Consider the following 18,094-nt stretch of genomic DNA (forward strand, 5'->3'; position numbering starts at 1 on the left):
TGTGGAGAGGTGATAAATGTCGTTTGCTGGATGGCCTCTTTAAAACTTACATAAGCAAGCATTTAATTTGATTTAAATACAATATTGCAAAGTTACTGCAGCTAAAGGTAAAAGGTGAAAAAAGACACTAAAGCTATCTGAATTACCTAGATCCATGCTGATCCTGGGAAAACTCCATAATATGACCTGCTATTTCTCTCAGTTGTAGGTTGGGATATCGATTGTTCCGGAAGTCTTCTAGTAACCTGCTTCTACCAGATGGCATCACATCAGACATGCCATAACGGAGTCGGGAAGATGGAAAGAGCGTGCTACCTGGGCTAAACAAACTTGATGCACTGCTTGCACTGCGGTACTTTGCCTCTGCTCCTGGTGCAGCAGATATGTAGCGCCCACTACCATTAGTCAGGCCTCCTTTAAAAACAAGAAATATTAATTTGCAAGGACCTTGATAAATGTAGTGGAATTATGTAGTGGCAAGCTTCAGATCTAAACATGCTAACATCACCATGGTCAAACATCAAGACATGATGGCTGAATGTGTAAATACAACAAAAATGCTCTTTAGTAAAAGGATTCAAAATGCTATAAAGCCCGCAGGGGTGAGCAATCACTTTTATACATCCAGCTAGAGAAGCAGTGTTGTATGGAGACTTATGTGTATACAGCTAGTGATACATGGTAAAAAATAAAGCAAGTAACCCTTTCCATCAGCTGCACATAAAGGTCCATTTACATGGATTGGTTGGAGACACGATACGACTGCTGATCGGTAAACTTTAAGGCTATGTGCACACGTTCAGGATTTCTTGCAATATAAACATAAGGATGAATGACCTCAGGGAGATTAAAACATCCAACACCGCGGAGACACCATCACGTGTTTCTCAACGCAGTGATCCAGAACACTGCCCCCATCCCTTATGGGAAATATGCAAATGCATGTAGAAAAGCCGCGGAGACACCATCACGTGTTTCTCAACGCAAGCAATAAATAGCCAGGTCTTTCACCGGGAAGGAACAACCACTGGAAGGGCAGCATCCATAAAGGAAAACCACCTATGCCAAAACATGGTATCCATCCACAGACAGCTGTTGTATGTTTATAGTCCTTTTACTAGGCACTGCTCCTAATAGCCAGTTTCCTACTCCACACTGATGAGGGGCAAATACCCCGAAACAGCTGTCTGTGGATGGATACCATATTTTTGCATAGGTGGTTTTCCTTTTGGGATGCTGCCCTTTCCGTGGTTGCTCCTTCCCAGTGAAAGACCTGGCTATTTATTGCTTGCATTGAGAAACACGTGATGTGTCTCCGCGGCTTTTCTACATGCAGGATTTCTTGCAGACATTTCCTGAGCAAAACAGGACATTTTCTGCAAGAAGTCTGCATGCGTTTTTCTCGTGTTTCTACTGCGATTTTACTGCGTTTTTGGTGCTTTTTTTGCAGATTTTTCCGGAGGTTTCCAATGCAATAATATAGTGGGAAATCCACAAAAAATCTGCAAAATTAATGAACATGCTGCGTTTTTTTTTTTGCGGAAAAAAACGCATCATGTGCACAAAAATTGCGGAATGCATTCTAAATGATGGGATGCATGATGTATGCGTTTTTTTCGCGTTTTTATAGTGAAAAATCTGCTACGTGTGCATACAGCCTTACCATTCGGTATTCGTTTAAATGGCTGTTTACACAAACAGAACAAATTAAACCATGAGCACCGAGCAATCTATTTTAGGTTGCTCAGTGCATAGAGGCTGCCATGCTCCTCCGCAGTGTGCGAGGCTGTATACACATAATGATGCACCACGGACAATGATGAGCTTTTGCTCTATACAAAGATCATTTCTCCCAATAGAGGAACACTTTGCTTCTTCATCAGCAGCCTGTTTGCAAGGCAAGTTAACCCTTAGGGACAGAGCCAATTTGGTATTTAATGACAGGGCCAATTTTTTCAATTCTGACGACTGTCCCTTTATCTATCTACTATATAATTGTCTAAGGGTCACTTCCGCCTGTCTGTCTGTCACGGAAATCCCAAGTCGCTGATTGGTCTTGGCAGTTTTGCCGCGACCAATCAGCGACGGGCACAATCCGGCGGCAAAATGGCGGCTCCCTACTCCCCTGCAGTCAGTGCCCACTCCATACTCCCCTCCAGTCAGCGCTCACACAGGGTTAGTGTCAGCGTTAACGGAACGCGTTATGCCGCGGTGTAACGCACTACATTAACGCTGCTATTAACCCCGTGTGACCAACTTTTTACTATTGATGTTGCCTATGCAAAAAAAAAAAAAAAAATCAAAAATCATTATATACTCACCTTCTGTCAGCCCCCCGGATCGAGCCCAGGCCTTTCCCGCTCCTCGCGACGCTCCGGTGACCGGTCCATGCATTGCGGTCTCGCGAGATGATGACGAAGCGGTCTCGCGAGAACGCTACGTCATCATCTTGCAAGACCGCAATGCACTCTTAGGACCACAGCGTCACGAGGAACATTGGTAAACGCCTGGGCTGGATCCAGGGGGCCGACGGAGGGTGAGCATATTTTCTTTATGTTTTGAATCTAATTTTATTTTTTTGTCCTTTTTTATAACAGGCTTCACAGCATGTTCCTGATTCGGACGGTGAGGAGGTCGGCCTCAATATTGACCTCCTCATCGACCTGATCAGAGACAGGGAGCCGCTGTGGAACATGGGTGACCGCTGCCATGCTGATGTCATAGTGACCCGTCGACTCTGGGAGCAAGTATGCCAACACATAGGGCACAGAATCAAGAACGTAAGTATACACAGTTCAGTTATGTTGATGCATTCTAAGTATTGTATCTTAACCAATCTGTGTTTCTCCTTTTTTACAGGTGAGAGGATTGAGAAGCGGTGGCGGTCTATCAGGGATCGCTTTAAGAAAGAGTTCAACAAAGATGCGGGCCCCCAGTGGTTCTGGAGGACGCAGGAGCAGATACAAATATGCCCAAGCCCTGTCATTCCTCAGGTCAACGATGGTGACCCGAAGGTAAATATTACCCACATGTAATAAGCAATGTTTTACATGTCTAACCCTCTTTTGTTGTTTCAGCAAGGGCCATGCAATATCAGTGTATTAATTATATATTTTTTTCTTTGTTCCACAGCACTGTCGGGAGCACTTGGGAGCTTGCAGCTGCGTTGAACCCTTCTGAGGCGATCCCTCAGGAGTCCGCCACCGAGGGACACTTCGACGTCCCGGCCCCTCTGCACCTTCCCAGCCTTCCAACCCATCTGATCCCTCAGTACTATCCACCAGCGCTGGAGCATCCTGGCCGGTTCCATTGCATGAATCTGCTGGTGAGGATATAGCTTTTTCTGTACCCCACCCCTCTGCTGCTACCACCTCTATTACACCTGTGGCTTCGGGGCGCCAGCGGCAGACAGGTCAGGCACAGAGCTATGCGCCCGAATTTTTGCACCTGAACGAGGCAAGTCAGTCACCGAACCACACTTTTTTCCGGTTGGTACAAGAGCAAATGGAGAAGCTGATCAGCAGATGCAAGTAATGGAAGCCTGCCAGTCTACTCTAGCGCTCATTGCCTCCAAAGCCACCGCACTTGCCACCCCTCCTGCATCCCCTTCAGCCAATGTCCCTCACTACAGCCACTACCATCCTCCTGACCCGTACCAGCAACGTGCCCGAGCCCCGTCCCACCAACCTCACCATTACCCACATCGTGACCCGTCCCACCATCCAGACCACTACCAGCGTCGCGCCCGTGCCCCTTCCCACCATCCTGAAAAGTATGAACATCCCTCCCTATACCAATTCCCAACAACATCTTCCGCGCCTCCTCTCCCTGCCCACTACCCCCTAGCCTCCTTCACCCGTGATGTCCCAACCCCCTTCTCCACCCATCACCGCTTCTGCCTCCCAATCCTCCCAAACCATCAGTTACACCCCTCCATCATACCAAATTTTTAACCCAACTTCCAGTTTCCTGTCAACCCATTCACTTACTTTCTCCACCCCTTCACCACTACCTATTGATCCTTCCCCACCACCACCACATTCCTCTCTCCACACTCCCACTGTCGAAGTGTCCCTATCTGACAGCCCCTCCAGCACTATCTCCACCCGCACATATTCAAACCTCTAAGTTTTGGCACAGCCAAATAAAGTTTATTTTTGCGTTGCCAAAGAGAATTTTATTATTGTTTTGTTAAAAAAAAGTTGCAATAAAACTGTTTTTAAAACAAATTTGTATTTTCTTTACAAGGTATAGTTAACACTTGGGTTAAAGATGGTTTATTGGTAGAGGCAAAATACTTTGGGTAGAACCCAAACAGGTACACAACTTGGGTAAAAGAAGGAAAAATACTTTGGTAGAACTCAAACAGGTACACAACTTGGGTAAAAGTAGGTCAAATACGGTTACAAGATCAAAGACAAATTGTTCAAACTCTCATCCTGCCAGTCTATTCTTCCTTCCGGTGACAAAGTATTCTGCTAATTGGTCCCTAATTTGGGAAACTGTCACAGAACTTCTATACGTAATGTTGTTATAATCAGCCAAGGTGTTTTCTTCAGAGTGGTCCTCAATGGAAATCTGTTCCTTGGATATCACATAATTGTGCAGGACAACACAAGCTTTCACCACCTCGTCAACAGTGTCTGTATTCAAGTTTATAGATGTCAGTAGAACTCTCCATTTCGCGGTCAAAATCCGAAAATCGCACTCCACCATTCTCCGTGCACGTGTGAGGCGGTAGTTAAAAATTATTTTAGTTTGGGTTAATCCACGACTGGAGTAGGGTTTCAGCAGATGTTCTGACAGCTGGAAGGCTTCATCCCCAACACAAACAAAAGGCATTGGTGGCCCAGAGGTTTGAGGCAGTTGTCTTGGGAGGGGGAATTGCAAGGTGTTTCCATACAAATGACGCTCCATTGCAGACAGTTTGAAAACTTGGGAATCATTAGAGCGGCCATACGCCCCAATATCCACCGCTACAAATTTGTACTCCACATCGGCTATGGCCATCAGCACAATGGAAAAGTACTTTTTATAGTTAAAATATTCAGATCCAGCCGGTTTCACGATACGGATATGTTTCCCGTTCACCGCGCCCAAGCAATTGGGAAACTGACTTGCTGGAATTTCTCGGCTACTTCCAACCAAATCTCCATTGTGGGATGTGGTATAAATTCATCCTGCAAAGAGTCCCACAATGCACGGCAAGTGTGCTTTACAATTCCGGAGATGGTGGAAATTCCCAGTCTGAACTGGAAATGTAGTGATAAAAGGGATTCTCCAGTAGCAAGGAATCTGTGCACAAAATCAAGGCAGAAATTACTACAAAATCAAATTACAATCAATTAAAGTGTACTACAGGAGTACATACAATAAAAATGGCTTACCGAAGAGTGACCATCAGACGCTCGACCGGTGAAATAGAGAATAGGCAATACGTATTGCTCCTTTGGATGAGATGTTCAATTCGGTCCACCAATAGATCAAAGTTCTCCGCTTTCATCCGCACATATGAGAAAAATTTCTCTGGGTTTTCTCGTAGCTCCATGTGCAGTGTAGAAAACACCCCACATGTCATTCTCTGTGCGGTGATGGGGTGGATCCACAAACGGCGTTGGCGCAGACGCATGATGCGTCGTCTCTCTCACTCCTTCTCCAGAACAATTGCTTTCAAGCGATTCGCCGCCACAATGAAATCCACGTTGTTCTGCATAATCTTCGCAATAACGAGATCCATCTTCTCTCCAAACAGTTGCTCCTCTCCAACCTGTGACTGATGGGCTGTAGGAAGACTGTATATATAGTTTTGAGGGGGCCAATCACATTTTGGAGCCTCCCAGGGGCATTCTTAAAAACCGGATCCGTCAAAAACCGGATGGAAAAATGGACGAAAGGGATGCCAACTGGATGGGACGGATCCGGTTTCTTGCCGGATCCGGACATCGGATCCGTCCCATCCGGTTTTCACAAATTACACCGGATGCGGCGCGACGCCAGAATCGGCATGACGCGAAAAAACTGATGTGTGAAACTAGCCTAAGTCATCTGGGTAATTTCGCAATACACCACTGGGAACGGAAGCTGGCGGCAGCCTCGCACGCATCGGGACAACTTCGGTGGACGCGGAAGGATAAGTATATAACTATTTTTAATTTTAATTCTCTTTTTAACAGAGATATGGTGCCCACACTGCTGTATACTACGTGGGCTGTGTTATATACTGCGTGACTAATATATACCACGTGGCTGTGCTACATACTGCGTGGCTGTGCTACATACTGCGTGGCTGTGCTACATACTACGTGGCTGCTACATACTACGTGGCTGCTACATACTACGTGGCTCTGCTATATACTAAATGGCTCTGCTATATACAACGTGGCTGTCTGTTATATAGTACGTGGGCTGTGTTATATACTATGTGGGCTGTGTTATATACTATGTGGCTGTGCTATATACTACGTACTACGTGGCTGTGCTATGTACTATATGGCTGTGTTATATATTACGTGGCTGTACTATATCCTGCACCCCGAAACCCCGACATCCAGCTCCCCAAGCACCAGACATCCTGCGACCAATCAGTGACAGACGCAGTCCAGCTGCAAATTGACACGGGATTTAAACCACGCTCCACTGATTGGTCGCGGCCGGCCACGTCCAATCAGCGATACTGGCATGGGATTTAAACACCGCTTCAGTGATTGGTAGCTCACGGCTGGCCGCGACCAATCAGCGACATTGGTGCGGTATTTAAACACCGCTTCGGTCATTGGCCGTGCCCGGCCGGCTGCGACCAATCACCGACAGGCGCAGTCCAGCCGCGAACTGGCGCCTGATTTGAACCACGCTTCGCTGATCGGCCAGCCGGGAGCGACCAATTAGCGATATTGGCGCGGAATTTAACCCCCACTCACAGCGCGACGTACATACATACATATAAATTCTAGAATACCAGATGCGTTAGAATCGGGCCACCATCTAGTGAGGTTATAACTCTAGAACGCTTCAACGGATCCCACTGATTCGGACCACCTCACATTTGAAGCGAGTTTCGGTGGTGAATATAACAGAAAATACCCAAAAGTGCCACCATCTAAAAACTACACCCCTCAAGGTGCGCAAAACCACATTCAAGAAGTTTATTAACCCTTCAGGTGCTTCACGAGAACTAAAGCAATGTGGAAGGAAAAAAATGAACATTTAATTTTTTTCACAAAAAATTTACTTTGGAACCAGATTTTTTTTATCATCACAAGTGTATCAAGAGAAAATAGACAAAATTTGTTGTGCAATTTCTCCTGAGTATGCCAATATCCCATATGTGGGGGAAAGCCACTGTTTGGGTGCATCGCAGGGCTCAGACGGGAGAGAGCACTGTTTGAATTTTTTAACACAACATTGGCTTGAATCAATCGAGGCGCCATGTCGCGTTTGGAGAGCTCCTGATGTACCTAAACAGTGGAACCCCCCCCCCCCCCCCCATTCTAACCACACCCATAACCCCAACCCTAATGGAAAAATGGAAATTAAAAAAAATATTATTATTTTTACCTAACTAAGGGGGTGATAAAGGTGAATTTGATTTACTATTTTTTTTTTATATTGATCACTGTGATAGACCCTATCACAGTGATCAAAATGAACCAATAGGAAAAATTTCCTATTGTTGACGGGTGCCGGAAGACAGATCTCGGCGGGAGCACCTCGCATGCACCAGTCATTTTCTTCCCGGAAGAAGTAAAAACCGACTAAAATCATGTTCTCTGGGGTCTCAGCTACCCCCGGTAACCGAGACCATGGAGAAATTCCGACGCTGGGGGGCGCTATACACTTATTTTTCAGCGCCGTTGAGGCATAAGTACCCTTTAAAAGGCGTATAGGCAGTCATTAAGGGGTTAATTGTGAAACAAATGTTTATAACAAGGCTATTTCATGATTATCTTGCAGTGCAAATGCAGCTTAACCCTTATGTGACAGCCAATATGGCTTAAACTGATCTGAGATCTAAGTAAATAGCATCTCCCAACGGGTGATAATGCAGCAGACGTCAGCTGTACACTACAGCGGGTAACCTCTGTATCAGATGCAATAGGTTGTTCGCACAAATCTTGGCCGTTTAACCCATCAGAAACTGCTGTCAGTCAAGAACTACAATATCTAGATGCTTAACAGAGTGTGGACTCCCTATTTAACCCTATAGACACCCTGAAATCATGATTGTGTGGTCCCGATGGTTGATATGAAAATTCACAGGCACACAACAACATCCTTGGCTGTGTGCACACGATGCAGATTTAGTGCAGAACTGCAGTGCTTAGTAACCCAATGTTTACTCTGGTTACCAGCGTAAAAGTAAAAAAAAAAACGAACACTACATACTTACCTTCCGCTGTCTGTCCCTCGGCGCTCTGCTTCTCTGCCCTGTTCAAGCACAGTGGCCGGAAAGCAGAGCGGTGACGTCACCGCTGTGCTTTCCGGCCGCTGTGCTTGAACAGGGCAGAGAAGCAGAGCGCCGAGGGACAGACAGCGGAAGGTAAGTATGTAGTATTTGTTTTTTTTACTTTTAGGATGGTAACCAGGGTAAACATTGGGTTACTAAGCGCGGCCCTGCGCTTAGTAACCCGATGTTTACCCTGGTTACCGGCATAGTTGGTCGCTGGAGAGCTGTGTGACAGCTCTCCAGCGACCAAACAGCGACGATGCAGCGATCCGGATCGTTGTCGGTATCGCTGCAGCGTCGCTTAGTGTGACGGTACCTTTAGATTCTGCCAGCTACAGTGACCTTGTTCATAAGTTAGCGACATTTAGGTGGTTAATATAACATGTTTTCTTTTTGGTCATTAATTACATTAATTACTGACAAGCAATTGAAGGATTAATAAACTACCGACAGCTGTTTTAACTATGTTGAGGGGTGCCATTTTTAAAATACCGGTAGTTTCCAATATAAAGGTCACCCCTAAGTCCCTTCAAAACTGAGCAGGTCCCTAAAAAAAAAATATGCTTTGTAAATTTCCTTGAAAAAAAATAGAAAAAAGTTACAAAAGTTACTGCTACAATTTTAAAGGGAACCTGTCATCAGATTTGGCCGATATAAGATACGGCCATCACTTTTCAGGGCTGATATACAGCATTCTATAATGCTGTAGATAAGCCCCAGATTGGACCTGAAAGATAATAAAAATAACTTGTATTATACTGACCCGGGGGAGGGGTGGGTGGGAGGGGGGTGGTGGTTGCCGGCGCCTCCCATCTTCTTGCGATGCCGCCCTCCTGCTGGCTTCATCGCTCCCTGGGATCGCGCTCCTGCGCAGGTGTACTTATCTGCCCTGCTGAGGACAGAGGAAAGTACTACAGTGCACAGGCGCTGGGAAAGGTCAGAGGCGCCCAGCGCCTGCGCACTGCAATACATTCCTCTGTCCTCAGCAGGTCAGATATGTATGCCTGTGCAGGAGTGTGATCCAGGGGAGCGATGAAGCAAGCAGGAGGGCGTCGATCATAAAAAGTTAGGAGGCGCCGGACCTGTGACACTTAGAGCGGACCGCCACCCGTGTGAGTATAATAAAACTTATTTTTCTTATCTTTCAGGTCGGACCGGGGGCTTATCTACAGCACTACAGAACGCTGTGCATAAGCCCTGAAAGAGGCAGTGGCCGTTTCTTATATTGGCCAAACCTGGTGACAGGTTCCCTTAACCCCTTCCTGACATGCGTCGTACTACGGCGCTGAAGGAACTGCATTTCTGACAGCCGCTGTACTAGTACGGCGGCACGATCACCGCGGTCTCACAGTGAGCACCGTGGCGATCGCGTGCGGGTGTCAGCTGACACCCCGCAGCAATGCCCACGATCGGTGCTAGCACTGATCGCAGGCATTTAACCCCTCTGATAGCGCTGTCAGTAGTGACAGCGGCATAGACAACAATCGCGCAGGGACGTGGGCTCCCTGTACTCTCCCATCGAAACAACATGATGTTATAAAGTCAAAAAAATAGAATATGTGAAAATATATATATATATATATATATATATATATATATTTTTTTTTTTTTAAATCCCCAAATAAGGAAAAAATAAAAAATATTTTTCCAATAAATCCATTTATGTACATAAAAAAAAAAACAATAAAAGTACACCTTTGATATTGCCACATCCGTAACTACTCGCTCTATAAGGCTGTGTGCACACGTTGCGGATTTTATTTTTTTTTTCGCTATATAAACGCTATAAAAGCGCATAAAAACCGCATACCGTATATACCCGAGCATAAGCCGACCCCCCCTAATTTTGCTACAAAAAACTGGGAAAACTGACTCCAGTATAAGCCTACGGTGGAAAATGCAGCAGCTACCGGTAAATTTCAAAAGTAAAAATACATACCAATAAAAGTAAAATTAATTGAGACATCAGTAGGTTAAGTGTTTTTGAATATCCATATTGAATCAGGAGCCCCATATAATGTTCCATAAAGTTTGATGGGCCCCATTAGATGCTCCATATTAAAATATGCCCCATATAATCCTGCATAAAGGGTAATAAGGGCCCCATAAGTTGCTCCATACAGACACTTGCCCCTTATAATGCTGCACAAACGTTATGGCCCCATAAGATGCTCCATACAGTCACTTGCCCCATATAGTGCTGCACAAACGTTATGGCCCCATAAGATGCTCCATACAGACACTTGCCCCATATAGTGCTGCACAAACTTTATGGCCCCATTAGATGCTCCATACAGTCACTTGCCCTATTATAGTGCTGCACAAACGTTATGGCCCCATAAGATGCTCCATACAGACACTTGCCCCATATAGTGCTGCACAAACTTTATGGCCCCATAAGATGCTCCATACAGACACTTGCCCCATATGCTTTTGCTGCGATAAAAAAAAAAAAATCACATACTCACCTCTCATCGCTTAGGACCCCGGGCACTTTCAATATTCACCTGCTCCTCGTTCCGGTGCGGCTCAGTCTTCGGCACTGACGTTCACGCAGAGGGTGCGCACTGACCACGTCACCGCGCCCTCAGACCTGAGCGTCACAGCCAGAGGACACTGAAGACGGAGCCGCACCGGAACGAGGAGCGGTGAATATCGCACAGCGCTGCGCTCCCCTCCCTGTATACTCCTGGCGTGGTCCCTGCTTCTTCCAGCGCTGCATCATCTTCCTGTATTGAGCGGTCACAGTTACCGCTCATTACAGTAATGAATATGCGGCTCCACCTCTATACTGGCATAAAAACTAAAAGTTTGAAAATTGCGAAATTTCCAAAATTTTCACAAAATTTCTGTTTTTTTTCACAAATAAACGCAAGTCATATCGAAGAAATTTTACCACTACCAAAGTACAATATGTCACGAGAAAACAGTCTCAGAATCACCAAGATCCGTTGAAGCGTTTCAGAGTTATGACTTCAAAGTGACAGTTGTCAAAATTGAAGAAAATGGCCTGGTCAGGAAGGTGAAAGCAGTCTTCGGGGTTAAGGGGTTAAAGTTTCTAACATCCTAACAAAATAAAAGAACATTTTACAGAGGTTCTGATGAAGCAGACATCAGGAAAACTTTGTTAACTATTTTGTATGGTGTGACTACAAGGATTAAATGGTTAATCATTTTAAGTTTGAAAATTGCTAAATTTATTCATTTTTATAAATAAATGCAAAAGTCATTGACCTTAATTTACCATTGTCACAAAAAAACAAGCACAAAATCACAGGGATATGTGGAAACAAAGTGGTTAGGGTACGTCATTAATCCAACTAGGCTTCAGGTAAGCATTGTATGTAGATGGGTCTCATTTCGGAGAAGTCTCTAGTTAGAGTAATACGAGTTAAGGTACCGTCACACATAACGATATCGTTGCTTTTTGTGATGTAGCAACGATATCGTTAACGAAATAGTTATGCGTGACAGCGACCAACGATCAGGCCCCTGCTGGGAGATCGTTGGTCACTGGGGAAAGTCCAGGACTTTATTTCGTCGCTGGATCTCCCGCTGACATCGCTGAATCGGCGTGTGTGACGCCGATTCAGCAATGTCTTCACTGGTAACCAGGGTAAACATCGGGTTACTAAGCGCAGGGCCGCGCTTAGTAACCCGATGTTTACCCTGGTTACCAATGTAAAAGTAAAAAAAAAACCACTACATACTTACATTCCGGTGTCTGGTCACGTCCCTCGCCTTCAGCTTCCCGCACCGACTGAGCGCCGGCCGTAAAGCACAGCGGTGACGTCACCGCTGTGCTGTGCTTTACGGCCGGCCGGCGCTCACAGTCAGTGCGGGAAGCTGAAGGCGAGGGACGTGACCAGACACCGGAATGTAAGTATGCAGTGTTTGGTTTTTTTACATTTACACTGGTAACCAGGGTAAACATCGGGTTACTAAGCGCGGCCCTGCGCTTAGTAACCGGATGTTTACCCTGGTTACCCGGGGACTTCGGGATCATTGGTCGCTGGAGAGCTGTCTGTGTGACAGCTCTCCAGCGACCAAACAGCGACGCTGCAACGATCGGCATCGTTGTCTAGATCGCTGCAGCGTCGCTAAATGTGACGGTACCTTTAGTCTTTTTCCTTTTGATAGGAACTCATCTGCATACATACAGCTACAATCGTAAGGTAAAACTACATCCAAATACTGAAAACATTTTAAACAACTTATGTGCTGCCAAGATGCAAAAGAAGTCCTTGGCCACAGCCAAATTTTTATGGCCATCGTCAAGCACCTATTAGTCATATTAAATCAAAAGCAGCCGCTTCCCTGTGCACTGCTTTGGGAAAAATGGCTACCTCCTGGGCAAGATTGTCCTAGGAGACAGGGTATTGTAAAATAAATTCTTGTTTTGTTATAGTATCAAAGCCGGGATATGTCCGCTGTTTTGAACAGCTGACATTTGCCCGCAATAGCGGTGGGTGGAATGGCAATCCACCCGCCGCTATTAACTAGTTAAATGCCGCTGTCAAACGCAGACAGCGGAATTTAACTAGCGCTTCCGGCCATCATACGGAATTGCATACATCGCTGACCCAGTCACGTGATCGGAGGTTAGCAGTGCGTCGGAATGACAACAGAGGTCTCCTGAAGACCTCTGTGGTTGTTGATGCCGGATTGCTGTGAGTGCCACCCTGTGGTTGGCGCTCATAGCAATGCAGGAATTCAGCTACATAGCGGCGATCTGAGCATCACTCCTATGTAGCAGAGCCGATCAGGCTATGACAGCTTCTAGCATCCCATGGAGGCTATTGAAGCATGGCAAAAGTTAAAAAAAATAAAATAAATAAAAAGTTTAAATCACCCCCTTTTGCCCCATTCAAAATAAAACAACAAAATAAATCAAATATACACATATTTAGTATCGCCGTGCTCAGAATTGCCGATCAATAAAAAAAAGGATTAACCTGATCGCTAAACAGCGTAGCGAGAAAAAAATTAAAAACGCCAGAATTACGGTTTTTTTTGTTGCCGCGACATTGCATTAAAATGCAATAAGGGGCGATCAAAAGAACATATCTGCACTGAAATGTTATCATTAAAAATGTCAGGTCAGCACACACACACAAAAAAAAATAAGCCCTCGCCCAGAGGTCACGAAAAATGGAGACGCTACGGGTATCGAAAACCGGAGCAATTTTTTTTTTAGCAAAATTTTGAATTTTTTTTTTAACACTTGGATAAAAAAAAGAACCTAGCCATATTTGGTGTCTGAACTCGTAATGACCTGGAGAATCATAATGGCAGATCAGTTTTAGCATTTAGTCAACCTAGCAAAAAAGACAAAAAAAAAAGTGCGGAATTGCACTTTTTTTGTGATTTCACCGCACCTGGAAATATTTTACCGTTTTCTAGTACACGACATGCTAAAACCAATGATGTCGTTCAAAAGTACAACTCGTCCCGCAAAAAATAAGCCTTCACATGGCCATATTAATGGGGGAAAAAAAAAAAAAAAAAAAAAAGTTATGGCTCTGGGAAGGAGGGGAGCGAAAAACGAAAAAAGCTGGGGTCATGAAGGGGTTAAAAAAGCAAATGTGTATGTATAGTGTTAAAGCCCCCCAAAATGTAATAATATAAATGAGCTACAGACTTTCAAACCACCACACCACCACCACATAATGTATATTACGGTACATGGGCACATCATACCCTGCAGATGTCGGCTGTATTATAAAAGGTGGCATTTGCATGTAATAGCTTACTCTAATCGATGCGGTTTAATCATTTTCATTGCACTGTCAATCACGGATATCCCAAGTTAAATGGCAAGAATGCTGATGGCCAAGTGCACCAGAACCCCCAGGTTAATATGGCAGTCTGGGGCCTGCTGAAAATCCTCATTGCTGACTTGTTGGTCTTCCATTGAAGACTTGACTGAGATAGGGCTTTCGATTAAACTGAGAATTTCACTATATACTGCAGCACATAGTATAAGCAGTCAAATTATCACAGGTTCAAGTCCCAAAGAAACTATAAAAACAAAAGGTTTTCTTTTTATCTAATATATAATTGCCTAGAATACTACTTCCTGCAATTTGTGCCAACTTCCGTGGCTTTGTCCGGAGCTAATGTCCGGAGCTAATGTCCGGAGCTAATGTCCGGAGATTAATTGCCTAGAATACTACTTCCTGCAATTTGTGCCAACTTCCGTGGCTATGTCCGGAGCTAATGTCCGGAGCTAATGTCCGGAGCTAATGTCCGGAGCTAATGTCCGGAGCTAATGTCCGGAGCTAATGTCCGGAGCTAATGTCCGGAGCTAATGTCCGGAGCTAATGTCCGGAGATAAGTGACGTCAACAGTGTCCAGTGTCTGATTGGTTGCTGCCTGCTGCGAGCGACCAATCAGAAACGTGCCGTACTGTGACACACTCCGCCCGCCATTTTGGTGTGATTTTTGAATTTTTACCTCACAGCAAGTTTCTACTGCGTGGAGGCGGGCCCAGTGACGTTGCTCTTCAAGCTCCTGACGAATTTCGTCAAAAAAATGATAATACCATTTACCAAAACTATATATATTTAGTTGTGAAGTGGTTCAGTGACATTTTCACACCAATTTTGAACTTTTGTTTGGTGTTTTCTCCATATACTGCCTATTATTCACTGACAGACTGCCGTTTATTAACCTCTTCTTTGCCACATTGGGTATATTGCTCTATTATTTGCCACATAAGGACATTGTCCATTATTGCCCAGCAATTTCTCTGCAATATAAACTGCCTATTTATTAATATCTGCATTCAAACACGCAAAGTTGTCGTCTGATGTCTTTCATCCCTCCCCTCATAAGCATGTTCATGGATCCTGTGTAACTGTACCTTAAATAACAAGAATTGTCAAGAGCTGGTGAGTGCAGCCATTTTTTGTTCTTTCTTACTATTATTTATTAATTGTATTATTCTTACATTTGAATAAATAAAGTATATATGGATTCTAGACTCCTGATTCTTTAGAATCGGGCTGCCATCTAGTATACAATAAAAAAACAATTCTAAAATTTAGAAAAACACTAACTTCTTACCAAGATTGAGGCTGGAAGACGACCCATGGGATGATAAGGATGGTGGTGGTGTCTGGGAATGGCTGGGCCCTTGGCTGGCAAGGGGCATCCCTACAGGACCAGGAGAAGAGGAAAACCCAAGACCATTGTAGAAACTATGGCCAATTGGATTCAAACTTGTAGAAGTCCTTTTGTATAGGTCAGTGCTGCCAGTAAGAGAATCACGGCGCGATCCACTGCCAGTGTTAGAATTGGCAACTAGTGAAAAAAAAAAAAAAGACATGAATTTAATTTCACCTGCAGTAATTGTGGCAGAACTATTTTCATCATGTAAGCGCAAAACAAGATGGTTCTGTAAAGCTTACCTGCTGTCCCAAAGCCACCAAGAGCTGAACTAAGCGTTGCACCTAGTGATCCACTGCTACCAAACCCCAACGAACTGTTTGCCGGTTGACCTGAACTCTGCGAAAACAAGGAGCTGCTTTGGGAATTACTTGTCAGGGAGTTATTGCCATAAAAAGAGCTTGATGCCAGGTTCTGGTTGCCCTGCGGCTGCGGCTGTCCCTGAGGTTGCTGGGAATTCAACTGGCGAAAGGGTCCATTAGTAGTGCCACCTGGTCCATTGGCAGCTGCTGCTGCAACAGCTAGTGGAGCAAAAAAAAAAAAGACAGAAAACATTAACTCTACATACAAATATTCCCTAATGGCCAGGGGTGTCAAACTGCATTCCTCGAGGGCCGCAAACCATGCGTGTTTTCAAGATTTCCTTAGCATTGCAGAAGGTGCTGCAATCATTATGTGTGTAGGTGACTAAATTATCACCTGTGCAGTACACGGAAATCCTGAAAACATGACCTGTTTGCAGCCCTCGAGGAATGCAGTTTGACAACCCTTGCTAATGGCATTCTACTTTTCTATACTTTCCACACAATTATGCAAACTGTATTACACTACATCTACATGGATATATCATATTAACCAGCATTGCTGTACAGACGTGACAATACGGATCCAACCTTTGAGTTCATACTATTTATGTATACACAGAAACCCGGACTATACAATGTCTGACAATATGATTTTAAAAATTAATTCTTGTCTACAAGCATCTTTAATTCTGTATATTTGCAAGATTTGAGGATTACCTGCTTGAGCTGCTGATGGACTGATGATAACAGGTGCAGGAGCTACCAACCTAACAGGACCCCCAAGTCCATTTCTGGCCCCGGTGTTCACAACTAGTGCCCCTGTTTGGTCATAGTATGCAGCAGGAGCAAGTACTGGGTACCCTACAATAAAAAGCACAACAGTTAGAAAGAGAGACCTATATTAAAAGAAGGCAATGTAAATTTACAAATCTAAAGACCGATATCTTGCAGACCCCATGTCAAACAGAAGTATACAAATAGCAGACGTTGTCCATCTATTAGGTTATACTCATTCCAAAAGCTCCTACAAATGTACTTTTCCATACAAAGATATCGTCACTGCACAGAATACAAGCAAATTTTTGGTAAGTATATAAACCAATCATCAAAATATGTATACCCACCTGGCATGCCAGCAGCAAGCCCCTGTCCAAATGCAAGTGCAGAGTTCACTGCAGCTGCTGCTACCAGCTGATCATTTTGCTGTCCCTGTTGATTCTGATTAGGGGTTAGAGGTCGCTGGTTCCCGCCAGGACGAAGAACCTATAAGTGTGGAGAGCATGTAGGTCAAAAGCTGGTATTTTTTTAATTAATTCTTTATTTGTAGTAAAACACTGAAAAAATTACAGCCATTTTAAAATTGCAATAATGAACAATGACATTTGCAGTGTATTAATGATTAAACAAAAGAGGAAGGCAATAGCGAAAGAGGGAGGAAAAAGAGGGTAAGGGGTAGGTAAATCTGGGTAGGAGGGAAAAACTAGGTATGAGGGAGAGGGAATATCAACTAGAAAAACAAGAAAAAACTCAGGTACACATGTAAGCACCACAAAAAGTCAAACAAATAGGCAACAGGAATTATATATGGAAGGGCAATCGCAATCAATGATCATTATTAATCCTTTTCTACATGCAGGTTTTTCCAGGGCAGCCATGTTTTCAAATAAAAATCATGGTTATGGACTTCCCAGCATGAGAGTTCTTCTAGGCGAGAGATTTGACCTATCTTGGAGAACCATTCACATAAGGTAGGAGGATTCTCGCGCTCCTCCAATGTATAGTTATTAAGTGTTTTGCAGCACTCAGTAATAAAGGAAGAAGACCATTATCAAGGATCCCTACTCCGTGGTGTCACTTATTCGTTACGTGCCTGCTCTCACACGTGACTTGGGGTTGTGCCTGCAAGGGTTAATCTATCTCCTCACTCTCCGTCCAGCATTCAATCTCTGTCCTATGCTGTAATGGGAGCATAAATCACACACCCGCTCATACACGCTGCCACCAGTCATCGAATACACGTGCGATGAGTCCCAGAAAAAATTATACTAATAAAAATATGTCTATCACTCATAAGGCTCACACACCTTAGACTATGGATTCTTTTAGAACATTCAAGGTTCAACTTGTTAAAGTTTTATACTTTAATAACAAAAGGTTCAATGCTAACAATAAGAAA

The 18,094-nt window shown here is 44.3% G+C and overlaps 1 protein-coding gene across 15 annotated transcripts in view; it reads right to left on the bottom strand.

Annotated features, from left to right (window-relative positions):
- PUM1 (pumilio RNA binding family member 1) overlaps positions 1 to 18,094 on the bottom strand; it is a 247,670-nt gene that overhangs the window by 77,743 nt on the left and 151,833 nt on the right. For all 15 annotated transcript variants that reach the window (XM_069756653.1, XM_069756663.1, XM_069756662.1 and 12 more), the window contains 5 exons: positions 17,043 to 17,181; positions 16,636 to 16,779; positions 15,856 to 16,134; positions 15,512 to 15,748; positions 147 to 414 (listed from right to left, as the gene is read on the bottom strand). In XM_069756653.1, coding sequence (XP_069612754.1) covers positions 147 to 414; positions 15,512 to 15,748; positions 15,856 to 16,134; positions 16,636 to 16,779; positions 17,043 to 17,181 — 1,067 coding nt within the window. The remainder of the gene's footprint in view (positions 1 to 146; positions 415 to 15,511; positions 15,749 to 15,855; positions 16,135 to 16,635; positions 16,780 to 17,042; positions 17,182 to 18,094) is intronic.

Source organism: Ranitomeya imitator, chromosome 3, assembly GCF_032444005.1.
Source record: "Ranitomeya imitator isolate aRanImi1 chromosome 3, aRanImi1.pri, whole genome shotgun sequence".
NCBI lineage: Eukaryota > Metazoa > Chordata > Amphibia > Anura > Dendrobatidae > Ranitomeya > Ranitomeya imitator.